Consider the following 18530-nt stretch of genomic DNA (forward strand, 5'->3'; position numbering starts at 1 on the left):
GCAGCATGCAGGATCTTTAGTTACAGCATGCAAACTCTTAGTTGGGCATGTGGGATCTAGTTCCCTGACCAGGGACAGAATCCCGGGTCACCTGCATTGGGAGCAGCGAGTCTTAGCCACTAGACCATCAGGGAAGTCCCACTCCTTTGCTAATTTTAACACAAAGCAAGAAGGAGAAAAGATTCCAGCATGAGTGCCTGAGGAGAATGACACTATTCCCAACCCTTAGTATTTGCTTAAAAAAACATTCAATGTTTTTAATAAGATTTCAGCTAAACCTAGCCAAAGCAGGAACGGCTGTGTTAAGATACTCAGTTTCATTTCATGAGTGACACAGAGGCATTATAAATAGTTCTTTATTATGAGTTTATATTGTGCTTGATACACGAAATACATTTCATTTAAAATATTTAAAATAAGTATTGCTTATAAGCAATTTACTCTGATTATTGTTAAAATAATGTCCACATTCAAACCTTTCAATCCCAGCAAACCACTGCACACGCTTGGTCAGCAGTGCTTTCTACAGTAGCAGTGTAAACTTTTTTCAGAATAAGGGAATGATTCTAGGTTATCTGTGGTGAACAGTGATTACTGTTTCTCATGCCACCAGTGCTCACCGTGGGTTCTCAGATGTGCAAGAGGCACCACATGTCTCCTTCCTTCCCTGACTTGAAGAGCCACAGTGTTAAATGAAGCTGCAGCATCACACACCATGCCCTAGCTGATCTTCTGGGGTGTTGTGCAGCCTGTCTACCAGTACCCCATCACACGCTGTATCAGAACAGGCCTTGGGCCCTGGGAGAGGAGCCTAATGATCCCAGTCGTGGGGGCCCAGCTCATCGCCTTCCTCCCCCTCTTCCTCAGAGTCAGCAGACACCCTCTTGATTCTCTGCAGCGCTGCCTTGATGCTCTTCTCCAGGTCGCTGGTGGGTTTACTGCTGGGGCTCGGGCCAGGGGCAGGGTGGACCTTCTTCAGTTTGACCCCCTGCCTTATGGCAGCCAGAATGTGCTCGTTGACTGAGGCTCGGGGAGGGGGCAAAGCGGGCGCCTGCACCTTCTGGGGAGGGGCCCTGCCATGCCTTAGGGAGGCCAGCACTTCATCCATCGACCCTGAAATTGAGTAAACAAAGCAAGGAGTCAAGGAATCATACTTTTTCTCCCCAAAGTGCCAAGACGATTTTGTACTTGTTAAAGGTGTCAAGTCACCCATCAGTTAAGCCATGATTTAAACAAATGGTCATCATCCCATTAGACAAATGCTCTGAGCATCTGCTAGGATATCTGCTATCTGCTAGTATTGGCTCCCTGTTTGAATCCAGGATAGTCTCATCGTAATATTTTACCTTAACCACTGATTTTCCACTACTACTTCAAATCCATAGCAACTCCCAGGCACAGTTGAAAGTCACCATACCTCCTGGTTAGCACGGCTGTTTCTGAAGACACAGGTGTTATCACCTTTTCAGGTGTCTCTGAAGATAGTTATGAACAGCTGGGGTGTTTTAGTCCGACCCAGCGTGCATTGATAGCTCTGACATTCTGTCTCCTCCATTTCCTTTCCCACTTAAAAATCTTTTGACTGTACCCCGCTGTAATTCTCCAACTTCAGTCTTGGATATTAGTCAGTGATTACTTGTTCTGTGACACTGAAGTGAGTGGGTTTCCACACACAAAAAGGCTTAAAGGAAAACCTCAATCAGTGAACCCAGAGCGGGTGGTTCTGGCATGTCTCTGTATATAGTGTGTTTTAATTCCACCTACATTATCCTGAGGTAACTTAATGTGCTCTCTACTTTCAAGGGTGTGAAATGCTGTCAAAACATATATTAGATCAGAGTTTCAAAGCCTTGATGAGGAGAAGCTATTTTTCACTCTTGGCACCTTGAGCCCCCTGTGGTGGGTAAAATCTTTTACCACTTGCTGGAAGGGTGTGACTGTGGCCATTAATTTAGGGATCTTCCATGTGAGACTTCAAGGTCATTTCTAGTTCAGAACTGAAAAGCTATGCCATGGCTAACAAAACACCTTGGATCTTAACCTATAACTTGTTATTCCACTTCCCTTCTAGGAGTAATAAGACAGACTTGCACCATCGAGGGCATTTTATGGTGTTAACTCACACTTCCTTATGCTTTCAGTGCAGTGAGGCAGTGTGTGTGTTACGAGTCAGGTCAGGAAACAATGTGTGCACATGTGTTCAGCAGGTAGTCATATCTGACTCTGCAGCTCTATGGACTGCAGCCCACAGTCCATAGGCCTTCCCAGGCAAGAATACTGGAGTGGGCTGCCATTTCCTCCTCCAGGGTACCTTCCTAACCCAGGGATTGAACCCGGGTCTCCCACATTACAGACAGATTCTTCACCACTGAGCCACCAGGGAATCCCTGGTCAGGAATGAGGCACCCCCACAAAGACCTGCCGTGGCCTATTTCTTGTCCAGGCCCGTGAGCTCTCACTTTCATTTACCACAGTGTTGCAGCAAAGCCCATGGAAATGGGCCATCTGGTCTCCACTTAGTAGTGTGGCCATTTTCATTTGTACCTGGTTCTAGGTACAGTGAAACCTTAAACTCAGAATGACCAGAATACACATTAACCAGAGCCACAGTTGGAACTGTTATATAATTCCCATCATCTGTCCTAGTCCCCTTGTATTTGACCACTTCATTTTACAAAGATTTCCCACAGTAAGGTTTCTCTAACCACCACTCAGAGACTACAAGAACAGCCCTCCATAGTCTAAAATTTCTACAAGGTAATTCCAAACCAATATTCTGCTTAAGATGTAACAATTTAATTCCATGAAGGACTCACAGATGCAACAGTGAGCTTAATTCAAAGCGACACTGAAACATGTGGCAGAAATCAAACACTGATGTCTTAAGAACCTGAGAAGGGACTTCCCTAGTGGTCCAGTGGCTACAACTCTGAGCTCCCAATGCAGGGGGCCCACGTTCAAACCCTGGTCAGGGAACTAGATCCCACATGGCACAACTGAAAGTTTGTATGCTATAACTAAGAAGATGCCACATGCTGCAACTCAGTCCTGGCTCAGCCAAATAAATAAATTAAAAAAAAAAAAAGAACCTGAGACAGGTTGATTCTTGAACAGCCTCAGAGATCCCAAGTCATGTGACCATTAATTGTATAGAGATGTTTCTTCAATTTAGGCTCAGATTTAGGCTCTGCTAATTTTGCAATAAAAGAGACAAGGTAACACATACTAGAATATTTTAAGATTGTAGAGCGTTATGAAAAAGATTTTGAATTGAAGATGATGGCTGCTAAAGCTGGAACTCTGTAACCACTTAACCACCCCAGGTGAGTGGGGACAGTTGGGAAGATTACCTGGGCCACTAAAACTGTTTGCAGGACCACGTGGGTTCTCAGTGGGTGATTCACACACTAATGGAAGTGGCTGATCATCTTTCACTGAAGTCCCGAAGCGTAAATTCCGATGATTTGCAGGTTGAGAAGGGAGGGGCAGCGGTGGTGGTGGGGGAGGAGGTGGCGGGGGAGGCGGCGGTGGCGGCGGCGGCGGCAGTTCCTCACTTGACGTGGAATGTGTTTGGTCACCAGTTGGAACCAAAGTTGGGACAGGGCTGTCTCCAGCACAGTCTTCACGCTCAGGGGTTTTCACAGTACTGACTTCAGACAAGGGAGCACTTCTGGTTTTCCTAGAGGATGGATGGATCACGGCTGTCATCTGAGAAGTCGGCGAGGGTGTCTGCTTGGGTAGTCCATTTGGCAGGTCTGGAGTCACAGGCTGTGAGGGAGAGCTCTTTAGGACAGGCTGGCCTGGACATCTCTGAAAATGAAAAACCATTGTGAGAAACTGGCTACCATCACAAACCATCAAAATGCTAGAGCTTTCTATAAAGGAAACCCAAAGACTTTCTTTGTATGGATCATTCTAATTCACAAAGCAGCTGCTTCTCACTCTGCACAGCCACCCTTGCTACTAAATCTATATATTGAGGAACAAACATTTGTATGCTTTCATATAATACTTTTCTCTGTAATAAAGATATGAAAGGATACACACAGATGAAAACACTCATCCTATTTTTAGTATGAAAGATCAGAAAACAAATATAAACAAAAGACAGTTAGCTAAAAAAATTATGGTGAGTTTAACATATCAGGCAGCCATGAAAAATCATAAATAGTACAAAGTCTGTGAAACATCTTTAAAAAAAATGTAGATGATATGGTGTGCAATGTATAACCATGTAAAAAACAGATCTATGAAAAATACCAGCAGTGTGGACCTCCAAGTGACAGTTAAAACAGGTATTACAGATGTTTCTCTAATGTTTAGACTTAGAGTAAATTTTATAATTTAAAAATATTAATTAAAGAAGTTGTAGTCTCACAGGTATAGTTTGCTCAAGAAAAACCTCACCTTACAAAGAACTAATCTTGAGGGGTGTACACCTCCATGGACCAAAAAAACTGAAACTTTCACCAATTTAAGGTCAACTTGTTCCAGTTTGTTGGTGGATTCTTTCACCTTCATACCATGTAAATGTGAAAATCAGGGCTCTGACTAGTTCAGGGTCATGGAGCTGGACTTGGATCCCTTGAATCCCCTCCTGCACAGTGACTCTGCTGTGCTCATCAGTACCCTCTGGAATATGGATGAGCTTTGAAAACATTATGCTGAGAGACCACTCACCATAAAGGACCACTTATATGAAATGTCCACCGTAGGTAAATCCATAGAGACAGAAAGCAGATTAATAGTTGCCCAGACCCAGGGAGGCAGCAGGGAATGACGGCTACTGGATATGAGATTCTTTTGGGAACAGTAAAGATGTTCCCGACTGACTGTGGTGGTGGCTACACAACTCTGTGAATAGAGTAAGGCCTTAAATGGAAGAACCGTATAGTGTGCAACCTCCATGAATAAAGCTGCTTTAAAAAAAGATAATGAGCATGAATGTAAATACCTAGCACAGTGCCTGCTACACAGCAGGGATCAGAGTAGAAAGTGTATCAGGGACCTCCCTGGTGCTCCTGCAGTTAAGAATCCACCTTCCAATGCAGGGAACGTGGATTTGATCCCTAGTCTAGGAACTAAGATCCCACATGCCTGGGGCAACTAAGCCCACGCATGGCAACTAGAGAGGTCAACTCACCACAGCAAAGACACAGTGCAGTCAAACTTCAAAAAAGAGAGAAGATGAAGTTGTAAAATATGATGTATTCACTCTGGTGGCCCCTGTTTTTCTTGTTGGTATTGCACCACGCATCTTCAGTACCTCATCCCAGACTTATGTCTGGGAGTGGGTGGTTTTCTCTTTTGGGTCATTATGAGGGTATATGACGAGAAAAGGTTTGCGCTTTATGTTCAACAAGTTTAACGTTACTTAAGTATCTATTTACTTAAAAAAAAAAAAAAAAACCTATTCACTTTTGAAGAAAAGAATTTATTGGAGTATAGTTGCTTTACAATGTTAAGTTTCTGCTAACTGCAAAGTGAATCGGCTTTACGTATACATACATCCCATCTTTTTTGGATTTCCTCCCCATTTTGGTCACCACAGAGCACTCAGAGGAGTTCACTGTGCTATACCGTAGTTTCTCGTGAGTTTTCTATTTTATATACAGTATCAATAGTGTATATATGTCAGTCCCAATCTCCCAGTTCTTCCCACACCCCCTTGGTATCCACGTTTGTTCTCCCTGTCTCTTAAACCTGTTCACTTTTAACAGGTCACTTAACTAATGTCACAATGTTTCCTCAACCAAATTTTAAAGCCTTCTTTATTATAAATGAGGAAAAGCCAGCTAGAGCTGAGGGCAATTTAACTATTTTGGGTTTTCCCTGCCATTTAACAGCAGGGTAAGTGGCAAGGTCAAAAACATCTTGATATTTCTAATACTTTTGTTTTTTATTTATAGACTACAAATCATGGCATTTGGGGAACATTTTAGGTCCCAAATCATCTGTCCCTATTACTTCATATTTTTCTCCTCGGGCAGGTGATCTTCATTTATTTTTCCAGAAAACACAGGAGAAGCGAGGATTTATAGAACTCACCTCAGGATGGGGAACACATATATACCTGTGGCGGATTCATTTTGATATTTGGCAAAACTAATACAATTATGTAAAGTTTAAAAATAAAATAAAATTAAAAAAAAAAAAAAGAACTCACCTCTTTAAATGCTCTTAATCGTTGTAGGGTTTTTTGGCGTTCTTGGTTTATCCATTCTCTTTTCTTTTGTTCCTCCTCTTTTTTCTTGTCTCTTTTCTATATTTATAAAAACACATATCTGTAAGCTTCCCAAAAGTCTTGAGAGACTGTAACCTAACATTCTTGCCACCCCCCGCCCACTGCCATGTCCGTACCACCACCCCCACCCCGGCTGCAGGGCCACACTGCACCAGGCCCTCAGGATCCAGGCTGACCAGGCAGTGGGGCTCCACTTTGCACAAACTGAAGCCCATGGGTCACATTATGCAAACATAAAACATTTTTCTTCGACCACTCACCCTCTGAACACTGTGGTGTTGATGAGAATATTTTATTCTTTCTTCAGCCTGTTGCAATCTGAGTCGATGATTTTCTTTGCATTGATCCTAGGGGAATAATGTAATTTCACTGATCTGTTTTTTAACTTGGTTATAAATTGAACACTGCATGGCTTTTAATATTACCATGGGGTGGCATAAAAGGTTGAAAGAAAAAAAGCACTGCATTTGGGCTGCAGTATAAGACATTTATTCATAGGAGTTATGGTGTGATTCAGTACATCTGCCTCCTCCTCGGTCACGTGACATGGGCTGATTGGCTGCTTACGGAAATCCCTTGTTCCTGGTCAGGAACGTCATGGCTGGGATGCAGTGCTTTCAGAGATGAAAAAGCAAGTCCTCCATCCAAGTAGAAATGAGAGGACATACAGGAGCCCCACATCCTTAAGTGGGAAGTGTCCTGAGGATCTGTTTCAGTGCAATTGTTATAAACACATTTCCCACTAACGTTCTAAATATTTCCAAACATACCTATATAACACATCCAAGCTACTTTCCAAACATACCTACATAACACATCCAATCTATAATATCTGAACAATTATATTAAAAACTATATCATCTGGGAATTCCCTGGTGGTCCAGTGGTTAAGAGTCTGATTTCCCAACACAAGGGACACAAGTTCAGTCCCTGGTCCGGGAAGATCCCACAGGCCCCGGGGGAACTAGGCCCGAACACCACAGCTACTGTGCCTGTGCTCTCGAGTCTGTGCTCCACAACAAGAGAAGCCCCCATTCACCACAACTAGGGGAAGCCCACTCAGCAATGAAGACTCAGTGCCACCAAAAATAAGTAAATAAATAACTTTAAAAAAAAACTGTATCTCAAGTATGCTTACCCCTTCTTAGTATGTTACCTTTTTATGTAATCACAGAGTTTTTAAAAATTAAGAAAAAAAATCACTCACCAATTATAAGGACTGAAATAAGCCGAATATTGTCTGACTGACATTTTATAATCAATTTAAAATAAAATTAATTTTATCATTTATTATAGCTTCTTAGAAGTTTCTACCTACTGTGATTTTTAAAAATGCCTATGTATGTCATAGACATTCAATCAATAGTTGTTGAAAGACTTAATTAAAATCTAAAGATGGTTAAATCCAAAAGGAAAAAAGAATCTTTTTAAGGAAAAAAAAAACTGTAGTGTATTTTAATTGTAGCCACTGATATCTACATAAACACACATAAAATGAATCATTCATAAAAGCCTTATTTTCAAACCTATCTTTTGTAAAAGAAGAAATCCCCCAAAGCCGTGAGACAAGAAGGCCGCCCGGGCGCACCCACCTTTCTGTTCCTGAGACGGGCTCTCCTGGCACAGATGCTGCCCCGCTTTGACTCCAGCTGCTGGCACTGCCGGCTGAGCACTCCCACCTCCAGCTGCTTCCCTTCCTGGAGCCCCATTACACCATCCATGACCATAAGTTCCTCTGGGCTTTCACACGGGTCGTAGTAGATCACTTCATCCTGTTTATCTAGAAGCATATTAATGATTTTTAAAAACATATTTTATTAAAAATAATGCATACTTTTTTTCTTTTGGCTGCACTGGGTCCTCTGCACAGGCTTTTTCTAGTTGCAGAGAGTGGGGCTACTCTCTAGTTGCAGTGCACGGGCTTCTCACTGCAGTGGTTTCTCTTTGCAGAGCACAGGCTCTAGGGCACTCGGGCTCAGCAGTTGTGGTGCGCAGGTTTAGTTGCTCCGCGGCATCTTCTCAGATCAGGGATCGAACCCGTGTCTCCTGCATTGACAGGTGGATTCTTTACCACTGAGCCACCAGAGAAGCCATGCATACTTTTTTTAATGTAAGGATAGTTAAAGGTTCTTACAATTAACAGGTATATATATGTGTCTGTGTATACACACACACATGCAACTTACATAGATACATGTATCAATAAAGATAATTAGAGAAACTTTTCCATGTGATAGAAATACAGTTTTAATGGCAACACAGTATTCTCGAATTTAAGCACTCTCTGTTCTTAGAATGTCACAATGTTCCATTATTATCATTTCCACTGTGATGAACATCTTTGAATATAAATCTTTGTATACATTTTTTATTACTTCCTTTGCAGATGAATATTTAAGGCTCCTGATCACTGTTGTCAAATCACCCTCCTCCAGAAAGGGAACATATGTTCTACCAGCAGTATGTCATTAAGGTGCCTTAATGATATTTAATCTTAATTATGTACTGATTTTTTCAAAATACATGCTGACTGTAACAAACTCAAGTCCTACAGAAGTACATAAAAATACAAAGTAAAATTTTCCTCTTTCCTCACCAAATCTTTGTCCTTTTACTCCCAGAGGAAAATATGAATAGTTTGGCACGCATCCTTCCAGATTAACCTTTTTCTAACAGAACTTCTTCCTAAATATGTAAAGTGCTTATAACATGAACCTAAAGTTTTTGAATACCTAGGATTAAATTAAATGTTCAGGATCTATATGAAGAAAATAACTAAACTTGGAGGAACTTTAGGGAAAAAAACAGACTGGAGTAAATGGAGAGACATACCATGTTCTTGGATGGGAAGATTCAAAATTGAAAAGACGATAATTCTTCCCAAATTAATCTCTAATGTTAACTGCAGTCCCAATAAAAATTCCGAGTTTTTTGGGGTTTTTGCTTTGAGCTTGTCAAAATGATTCTAAAGTTCATCTGGAAGAATAAAGGAGTGATAAGGAGTCAGAAAATTTTTGGAAAAGTAGATTAATGAGGGAAGGATTTGCTTTACGTAATAATAGGAACAGCATGGTACCAGCTACCAGGAGCCATTCACAAATCAGTGAAAGAAAATAACAGTTCATAAATAGATCAAAACAAGTATGATAATCCTGGATATGGGACAGGTGACAAGTCAAAGCAACAGGGGAAATGTTTTTAAAATCAGTGAGTGGGACTGCTAAGAATTTGGAAGGGAAAGTTTATATTGCTACCCCACATCAAAATAAACTTCATCTGGATTAAAGAGCCAAGTGTTTTTAAAAGCAAAATCATACAAATACTAAAAACAAAAGTAAATACCTGTGTAATATTGGGATAAAGGACTTACAGCACCAAAGCAGAAAGACTGAGAGAGGTGACTTCATAAAGATTAAATATTCCGAAAAGGCAAATGACAGAGCAATGATTTGCAACATATGACAGATAATAAAGTAACATCTCTAATACAGAAAAGGAATATTCCAAAGAAAAATGGGCAAAGACCATGAATAGGCAGTAAATAAAAACAAATGACCAGTAAACATACAAAATTGTGTTCAACATCACTTGTAAATGAAATAAATGAAAATTAGAAGATGCCATTTTTTCCCCCATCACATAGGCAAAGAATTTAAATGAATAAGTACAGGGAAACATTTTCATCATCAGCTGATAGGAGCATCATTAAGTAGAATGAAATTTAGAAATTAGAAAATAATAGTGGTTTGGGAAAATGTATATCAAATGATTGTTATAGTGTTGTTTTAACAATTAAGTGTCAAAATGTAAAACGTACACTGTTCTTGACCTGATTCCGTCTTTAGAAATTTATCCCAAGGAAAGAATGTCCTATACACAGAGACATATGTAAAGGAAGGTTCTTCACTACATTGTTCACAACAGTGAAAAGCGGATATCCCAGTATATCTATTTAATGGAATACTATGCAGCCATTAAAATTTTTTGATGATTTTATAACTTTTTGAAATGGAAAGATGACTATTATATATTAAATGAAAAAGAGGTTACTGAACAGAATATGCAGTTTCGGTTTAAGAAATTGATAGATATTTCTAAACATTAGCATATAAAAAAGGCTACAAAACTACAGAGTCTACAAAGTATCTCTAGATGATGGAACTGGAGTAAAAATAGTTTCCCTTTGTTTTGCTGTGTGTTTACCAATGAACATATTATTTCAGTAACAAAAATACTGAAGGGAAACTGTATTAGAAAATTTCAGTATACAATATACAAGAAATAATTGATAATATGGTCTGTATTTCCTTGAATGTGTAATTTAAACATACCAAGATATACATTGAAATATAAATTTTACCTTTTATAAGTCTTTTAATGGAGTCCAACTGTGTAACAAGCAGTATTTCTTCATATTTTAATATCTCAAATTTAACCTCGTATAATTCTAATTGAATTTCATAATATTGTATTTCTAAGTCATCTATGATGTTTATTTTTTTTTCTTGTTCTTGAAGATCTTCCATCTTGTTTTCATGAAAAAGATAAGAGCAAGTTAAAATAATTAGGACATTAAAAGCAAACTTTACAAGCATCTGAGTTATTTTCTATTCTGTGAAAGTGAAAGTATTAGTTGCTCAACTGTGTTCAACTCTTTGGGATCCCATGGACTGTAGCCTGTGAGGCTCCTTGTCCCTGGATTCTCCAGATAAGAATACTGGAGTGGGTTGCCATTCCTTCTCTGCTCAGTATCAAATATGAAAAAAGCAAAGAGAGAAGAGACACTTTTCCATTTCACTTAGTGGGATAAAAATGCCTTCTTCAGCGTTGATCACAAATACTTTACCTCATCTCTGAAACACATGAAAACATTTAGGTTTTGAGAAAATAAATGACAATGAAGTATTCACAGATGTTTTCTGCTTTAAAGTCATAATGTTATAGGAAATAAAATTGACTATGGTCCTAAGACGAAGCACCTCTTTAATTATTCTAAAATTGTGCTGAAAACATGGCTTGACTGATTTTCAAGTATATTACCTACTTTGGTTCTGAGGTCAATGTGATCAAGTGACTGCGACAATATAATATTTCAAAAACATTTTAACTGAAACTTCACGGCCAAACTTCCAGTCTCTAAATTCTGAAAAGACCCTGATGCTGGGAAAGATTGAGGGCAGGAAGAGGAGGGGGTGACAGGATGAGACGGTCGGATGGCATCACCAACTTCAGTGGACATGAGTTTAAGCAAACTCCAGAAGATGATGAATGACAGGGAAGCTAGGTGTGCTGCAGTCCATGGGGTTGCAAAGAGTTGGAACGACTTAGTGACTGGACAGTAACAAAAGAAGATGGTACTGGGGACTTCCCTCGTGGTCCAGTGGCAAAGACTCTCTGCTTGCAATGCAGAGCGCCTGCATTCAATCCCTACTCAGGGAACTAGATCCCACATGCCACAGCTAAGAGTTCCCATGCTGCAAATAAAGATCCTACGTGCCGCAAGGAAGATCAGAGATCCCGTGAACCACAACTAAGACCCGGTACAACCCAATAAATAAATAAAATGGTGAAACTTACAAACAATTTTTAAATAAAAAAAACTTTTTTAAGATAAAAAAGATGGTGTTGGAACAAGTGAGCAAGGATGCTACCTAAAATAAAAGTGTATTTGTAAAACAAAGCTTCACTTATGTTTGTCTTACCTTGCCCCGAATTTCAGCTCTTCTGTGATTTAAACACAGCTCTTTGGCTCTCATGAGTTGTACAGTCTCCCGGGCTAACATCAGCTTGAGTTTTTCCAATCTGGGAGTTGCTGTGGCCCAGGCAGCCTGGCCGAATCTCTTCTCATCCTGCGCCATCTGTTTCTTCATTCCTGTTGGATTGTAATTAATAAAATAAAACTTAAGTACAACTCACAATAAAAAAAGAAACTTTTTAAAAAAGGAAAAATTCATCCTGAATGAATTCTGTTTATTGCCTTCTATGTTACCTGCAAAACATCCCTTTCAAAAGAAAACTTGTATTTTAGTGATTTTTTTATTGTCACAAAAATAATACATGGCTATTTAGTATAAAATTTTAGATAAATTCATTTAAAAAAAGAAAATCATGAATCTCACTTAAAACAATTGCTTCTTACATCTTGGTGCAAATACTTCTGGGCTGTTTCTGTGTCTAACTAGACTAATAGGAAGATACAGTTTGACCAAAACAAACCACCAACCCCCCTCCCCACACCCAGGATATCATTCTGCTTTATATCTTGTTTATTCCACTTACTGTATCACAGAATTCTTGCTATTCATAAAAATTGTTATAGAGAATCATGCTTAATAGCTACATAGTATTCCACTTTATGAATGTACTATAATTTAACAAACTGATAGATAATAAGTTGTTGCTATTTGCAGCTACTATCAACAATGACTGAAGATTAGACAAAAGTACCTCAACCCAGGGACTTCCCTACCAGTCTAGTGGTTAAGACTCTGCACTTCCACCTCAGTGATATGGCCAAAAAAACCCAATAAACAGAAAGTACTTCACCCAGCCTACAGGACCATCTGGTCTTGTCCCTGCCTGTCTGCCAGCATTCTCTCACACCACATTCTCTGTACAGGCAGACCACAGAGGTAGTTCAGGTTCAGTTCCCAACCAACACAGTAAAGTGAATACCACAATAAGCAAGTCGGATTTCTTGTCTCCCACTGCATACAAGAACATTAAAAGCAAACTTTGGTCTAGTAAGTGTGCAGGAGCCTATGTCTTTAAAAAAAATGTACAAACCTTAATTTAAAAAACTTTATTACTAAAAAGTGCTAACCATCATCTGAGCTTTGAGCTATAATCTTTTTGGCATAGGAACATCAAATATCACTCATCACAGATCACCATAACAAAATGTAAAAGTTTGAAAATTACCAAAATGTGACTGACAGAGACACAAAGTGGAGCAAATGCTGTAGGAAAAACAGTAGTTGCTATTCTTAAAATTTATTTATTTTTATCTTTTGACTGCACCACATGGCATGTGAGATCTAGTTCCCCAACCAGGAATCGAACCTGCACACCCCACTGCACTGGCAGCACAGAATCTTAACCACTGGCGCACCAGGGAGGTCCCAGCACTTGCTATTTTATAACAGACTTGCTCAATGTGGGACTATCACAAACCTTCAATCTGTAAAAATCATACTATCTGTGAAGTGGGGTAAGGTACAGCGCCACGAAATGAGCAATGAAATGAGGTGTGTCCGTGTTGTGCTCCAGCCCATGGCTTCCTCATTCTTGTCAAGCTCCCTCAGACCAGAGGGCCTTTGTAAACGCTACTGCTGCCTGGAACACCCTTCCATCAATTTTCTGCTCTCTCCACTCCCATTTAGCCTTCAGATAGGAGAGCAAATGCCACTTCTCAGAGGCCTTCTGTGACCACTCTGACTGAGCCTCATTCTTCTCTCCTAGGCTCTCAGCACCCCATGTTTCTCTTCCTCATATGGCTTGTTGCCACTGCCATTTTCCATGTGTTTGAATGAATATATAATAAAGATTTCTCTTCCCTCATCTGACTTTACAGTGTCTATGCTTATCCTTATAGTGAATCCTCAGTACCTAGAAAATACAGAATCTGGTGCTTAAGAGGCACTCAAGTGTTTTCTGAGTACAAAGAAAATTACATGTATCTTAATATAGCATTTTAAAATTATTACCTGCTAATGCTTCTACCGTTTTTTCAAAATAATTCACTGTTATATCTTGAATAGAGACTATAGCTTCTTCAGCCTGTCTGGTCCATTCTTGGGCTTCCTTCTGCAGGGCAACTATCCTTTTAGGACCTAGATCATCTTCATCCAAGGACTTCTACAGAAAGAAGGGAAAGTTGTATTAGTAAGAGAGAAGAATCATGTAGAACCATTAGAAAATCGAAAGGAAACTGGTCATGTGGATTATTTAAACTACTTTTATTACTACTACTTAGTCAATTAAATTTCATTCACTCATCAGTTCCTTACTGAGTATAAATAAGGCTCTAAGTGCAGCATTCTCTGGAAGACAAAGGGATACTCTGGAGCATAAAGGAAAAAATATCCTACTTTACTTTGTACTACTCGAATAACTTTTTCTAGAAGGGAATACTGTCAAGCTGTGTTTCTCTGATAATAATAATATATATTGTTTGGAGACCCCTGGTGGTCCAGTGGCTCACCTGCCAATCCCAGGGACACTGGTTTTATCCCTGGTCTGAGAAGATCCCACATGCTATGGGGCAACTAAGCCCGTGCATCACAACTACCTAGCCCATGCTCTGGAGCCCACAAGCCACAAGAGAAGCCCACACACCACAACTGGAGAGTAGGCCCCGCTCACCTCAACTAGACAAAGTCCATGCGTGGCCCAGCACAGCCAAAAATAAATAAATACATTTTTTAAATGTCTTCATCTTTAAATCTATTTAAAAAATAAATTCGATGTATCTACAATATTATTGAAACACAGGGTGAACCCAAAATGGAAACACAGATTGAATCATAAATGCAACTAAAGAAACAGTATGTCATAAACAGTAAATCTGATAAAGTAAAAACATAAAACGTACCAAAATAGCAAGCTTACATGAAGTTGCAAGTTCTCGCATGTCCCTGAATGGCTGCAGTAAATACTGAAAGAACATGGTTGTCGCAGTAACTAATTCCTGGTACGCTTCATCTTCCTCTCGATATACATTCATTAATGCTACCATGGTGTTGGCTTTTTCATGCCCTTGAAGCAACTAGAAGGCAAAATGTAAATAAAGTTCAAGTATGGACAGTATAAGATCATACCAAACCAATAGAGCTAAAGAAATCTGAATGTTCCTAACATTAACGCATCAATTTAAAATAGTGATTAAACATGAAAATGCTATTGTCCTCCAACCAAAATGCCCAGTAAGAATGGTTAAATAAATCATGGTACATCCATAGTAGAAATATTATTATTGTAATCATTTATTCAGCACTGTGCTTTTGAGGACCAGTACTGTAATCTGGGCACTTTTATAATAATAAATGGGAAATAGAGGAGGATGTAGAGTTGAAAATTTATGTCCTAAGTATGTAGTACATGTACTAAGGACTCAGAGAAAAGGGCCTGAGAGAGGATATTTCTCCATTACTTTTTTGACCATAAAGGTATTGTGAGAATGCACTCCTTTTTTAAAACTGCTAAGGGACTTCTCTGGTGGTCCAGTGGTTAAGACTGCATTTCCACTGCAGGCGGCCTAGGTTCAATCTCTGATTAGGGAACTAAGACCCTACATGCCGTGTGATGCAATCAAAACAAACAAAAACAAAGAGACAAACTGATAAGGACATACAGATGATTCCAGGTACTTCTCCAGCACGTTGACTCTTAATTCCCCCAGGTTAGTATTCCCACCAATTCCCCAGCAGAGTAGACTCATTCACAGCATCACAAATGGGGCTGTAGCCTCTGAAGAATGCTTCTGAGGCAGGGCAAGAAATAAATCGAACACTTATAAACTAGAAAAACTCATTTGGTAAGAAACTAATTTACTGCCCAGGAGAAGAGAAATAAAAATCAATTAGTAGTATAAACTCCGCATGCCCACCCCTCGGTCAGTACATCCTTAAATTCTTCTATTTCCTTCCCTCCGTTAAGGATAAAGTGATCTATGTTCAGTAGTCATTTTATCCAGGTGACAAAAGTAGGATTATGCCCTCCCTCAAAAAAAAAGCAAAAGTTTCCCTCAAGAAAATTAAAACACGTGAAAAAGTAACCTTAAGACAATGATTTTTTCAGCCTTATTTCTTAAGACTATTCAGACTTCAAAACATTCAGTTTCACTTTCTGTATTCTAGCAATGTTAGTAACTGGCCTAATTCTAGAATCAATTGCTTTCCTGTTCTAAATATGAGCTGAGTACTAAAATTATTACATGCACTTCCATGGATGCAGTGTATTTCATATTTAAGCCCTCACCCCACCCACATGTTCCAGGTAAACGGGTGAACTATACCAGTGTCAACAGCTCGCTTAACAGTATGAACTATACTAGTGCCATAATACCTCTGAACGAACTCAAACTTGGATAAAGTGTATATAACTTTTACAATAGTAACATATGTTAGTTTAGGGGAAAACCACTTCTATGAGAAACCAGGTGTCTGAAAAATAAGTGATTCAACATGGTAAAGCTGAAGATCAAAGGCTAACTATCCTGAAACTGCCCTGTAGTTTCCTCATATTATCAAGTGAAATAAACCTATGAGAAGTGGGTGTATAAAAAGCTCATTCTATATTTAGCTTGAGAGAACATAAGATTTTGGAATGTGGCTAAATTGTTCTTACACCTCCCCTTCCTCAAATGAATACAGAGAAAAATCATTCTGATTAAGAACGACCTAAAGTGAGAAAGAAATGGCAACCCACTCCAGTGTTCTTGCCTAGAGAATCCCAGGGACGGGGGAGCTGCCGTCTATGGGGTCGCACAGAGTCGGACACGACTGAAGCGACTTAGCAGCAGCAGCAGCAAAGTGAGAAAGGGCTTCCCTGGTGGTGCGGTGGTAAAGAATCCGTCTGCAATGCAGGAGACGCAGGTTTGATCCCTGGGTGGGGAAGATCCCCTGGAGAAGGGAATAACGAACCACTCCAGTATTCTTGCCTGGGAAATCCCATGGACAGAGGAGCCTGGTGGGCTACAGTCAATGGGGTCAGACACGACTTAGCGACTAAAACAATAAATAGAAAGGGCAGGCAAGAGGCATGTCCAGGTGTAGCACAGAGAACTCAGTCTTGACTTAAGAATAGTCAATTCGTTGTGGATATATAAGCCATGTTTTCCTCTTAAACCCTTTTTTGAATCCCCTTCAGTTCTGTAAACTTAGCGCTCAAAAAATGAACTGTTCAATCACTCTAACAACCTCTTTGAAGCTTAAAATTGCTTTCCTATTGCTGCTGTTCCAAACTGATGAATACAGCTCGTATCCTATAGGCTTTCCACTGGACCAAGTTTGTTTTGTTTTGTTGGCCACACTGTGCATGCGGGGTCTTGGAAGCCAGTGCCCCCTCGCAGTGCAAAACGGGGAGTCCTTTCCTTGGACCACCAAGGAAATCTCCTCACCAAGTCTTTCTTACCTCAAAAGCCTGGGTCCTAGAAGCTCCTTCATCCTCTAACACATCTTGTCTCCCTTATGGGGCTTCCCCTCATACACGGGAACCTGCTTTTGTTTACATTCAGTCCTTGTTATCACTTCCTACACTCATAGGATGTTTCTAGTTTCTCTTTCAGTATTCTCTGGCATTTCCGGTCACAACAGCCTGCTCCGCCAATAACTCCAGGGGAAAGGTTAAAGAGCCTACTCTGGCTCTGAACTGCGAATAAACTTTAACTCAGTCCTCTCGCCAGGCCCGTGCGAGTTCCTCGGGAAGTCCCCTCGCTGCTGTCCGACAAGTGATGCCACCTGCGAGGCTGCGCGCCCTTCCCGCGCATCAGGCAGATAACCGGAAGACCCCACTCTCGCACTCGTCCCTCCCCAGGCAAAGGAACACGTAAAAGACCTGCGTGGGGCCGGCGAGAGCGTACCTGGCGCAGCCGCGCGCTCGCCTCGTCGCGCCGCGCGCGCAGGGCTCGCTCCCGGAATTCTCGCGTGCTCTCGCAGTCGGCCGCGCAGCGCTGGCCGGGGAAGAGCGCATCGCGCACCGCCGCGCCGCCGCAGCAGTCGGCCGCCTGGCCGAGGTAGCGTTCTAGCTGCCTGCACAGCTCCTGCAGCGCCGCCTCGCCCGGGACCGCGGGCGCCGGCCACACCAGCGTCCACAGCCCAAGCCCTAGGCCCCAGACCCCGCCGCCGCCCACGTCTAGCTCCGGCGGCAACCGCGGGAAGCAGGGCTCGAGCGGCGGCCACAGCGCTGCCAGCTGCCGGTGCGCGCCGCGGAGCCCGGCGGCCGAGAGCAGGCCCGCCCAACTGGGCGGGGGCGCGGCAGCCTCGGGCTCGGGAGCGGGTTCGGGCCCCGGCTGGCTCCCCTCGCGCCACCGCCGCCGCTGCGCCGTGCGGTCGTGACAAGTCACGGCGAACTTGCCCTCCACATCATTCCAGGCCACCAGGAAGCGCAGCTGGTGCCGCTCGGGCTCGGCGAAGAGGTCCTCGCGGACCGGCACCCAGCCCTCCAAGCTGTCGGGCTGCTCGTCCTCCATGGCCGCCAGCGGTCAGCGCCCGGAGGGCTCGGCTCTCCCGAGCCTGGTCTCCTCGCATCAGAAGCCGCTGCACAGTCCGGACGGCGTCATTTTTCG

The 18530-nt window shown here is 41.5% G+C and overlaps 1 protein-coding gene across 1 annotated transcript; it reads right to left on the reverse strand.

The window, feature by feature from the left end:
• Positions 1–340: 340 nt before the first annotated feature.
• Positions 341–18434, reverse strand: WHAMM (WASP homolog associated with actin, golgi membranes and microtubules). The gene is made up of 10 exons (XM_025271727.3): positions 17826–18434; positions 14838–15011; positions 13951–14101; positions 11947–12116; positions 10605–10770; positions 7837–8024; positions 6505–6591; positions 6167–6262; positions 3351–3810; positions 341–1113 (listed from the first exon to the last, which is right to left on the reverse strand). The coding sequence occupies exons 1-10, from the start codon at positions 18432–18434 to the stop codon at positions 812–814; spliced, it is 2403 nt and encodes an 800-aa protein (XP_025127512.3). The 3' UTR covers positions 341–811.
• Between the last annotated feature and the right edge of the window lie 96 nt (positions 18435–18530).

This window comes from Bubalus bubalis, chromosome 20, assembly GCF_019923935.1.
Source record: "Bubalus bubalis isolate 160015118507 breed Murrah chromosome 20, NDDB_SH_1, whole genome shotgun sequence".
In the NCBI taxonomy this organism is placed as follows: domain Eukaryota; kingdom Metazoa; phylum Chordata; class Mammalia; order Artiodactyla; family Bovidae; genus Bubalus; species Bubalus bubalis.

Excerpts from the sequence above, each read along its gene's own strand:
- WHAMM (XM_025271727.3), bottom strand. The coding sequence starts at position 18,434 with ATGGAGGACGAGCAGCCCGACAGCTTGGAGGGCTGGGTGCCGGTCCGC. Across the intron at positions 14,102-14,837 it reads CATGTAAGCTTGCTATTTTG|AAGTCCTTGGATGAAGATGA; the intron begins GTACGTTTTATG and ends TTCTTTCTGTAG. Across the intron at positions 6,263-6,504 it reads AACACCACAGTGTTCAGAGG|AAAAGAGACAAGAAAAAAGA; the intron begins GTGAGTGGTCGA and ends TTATAAATATAG.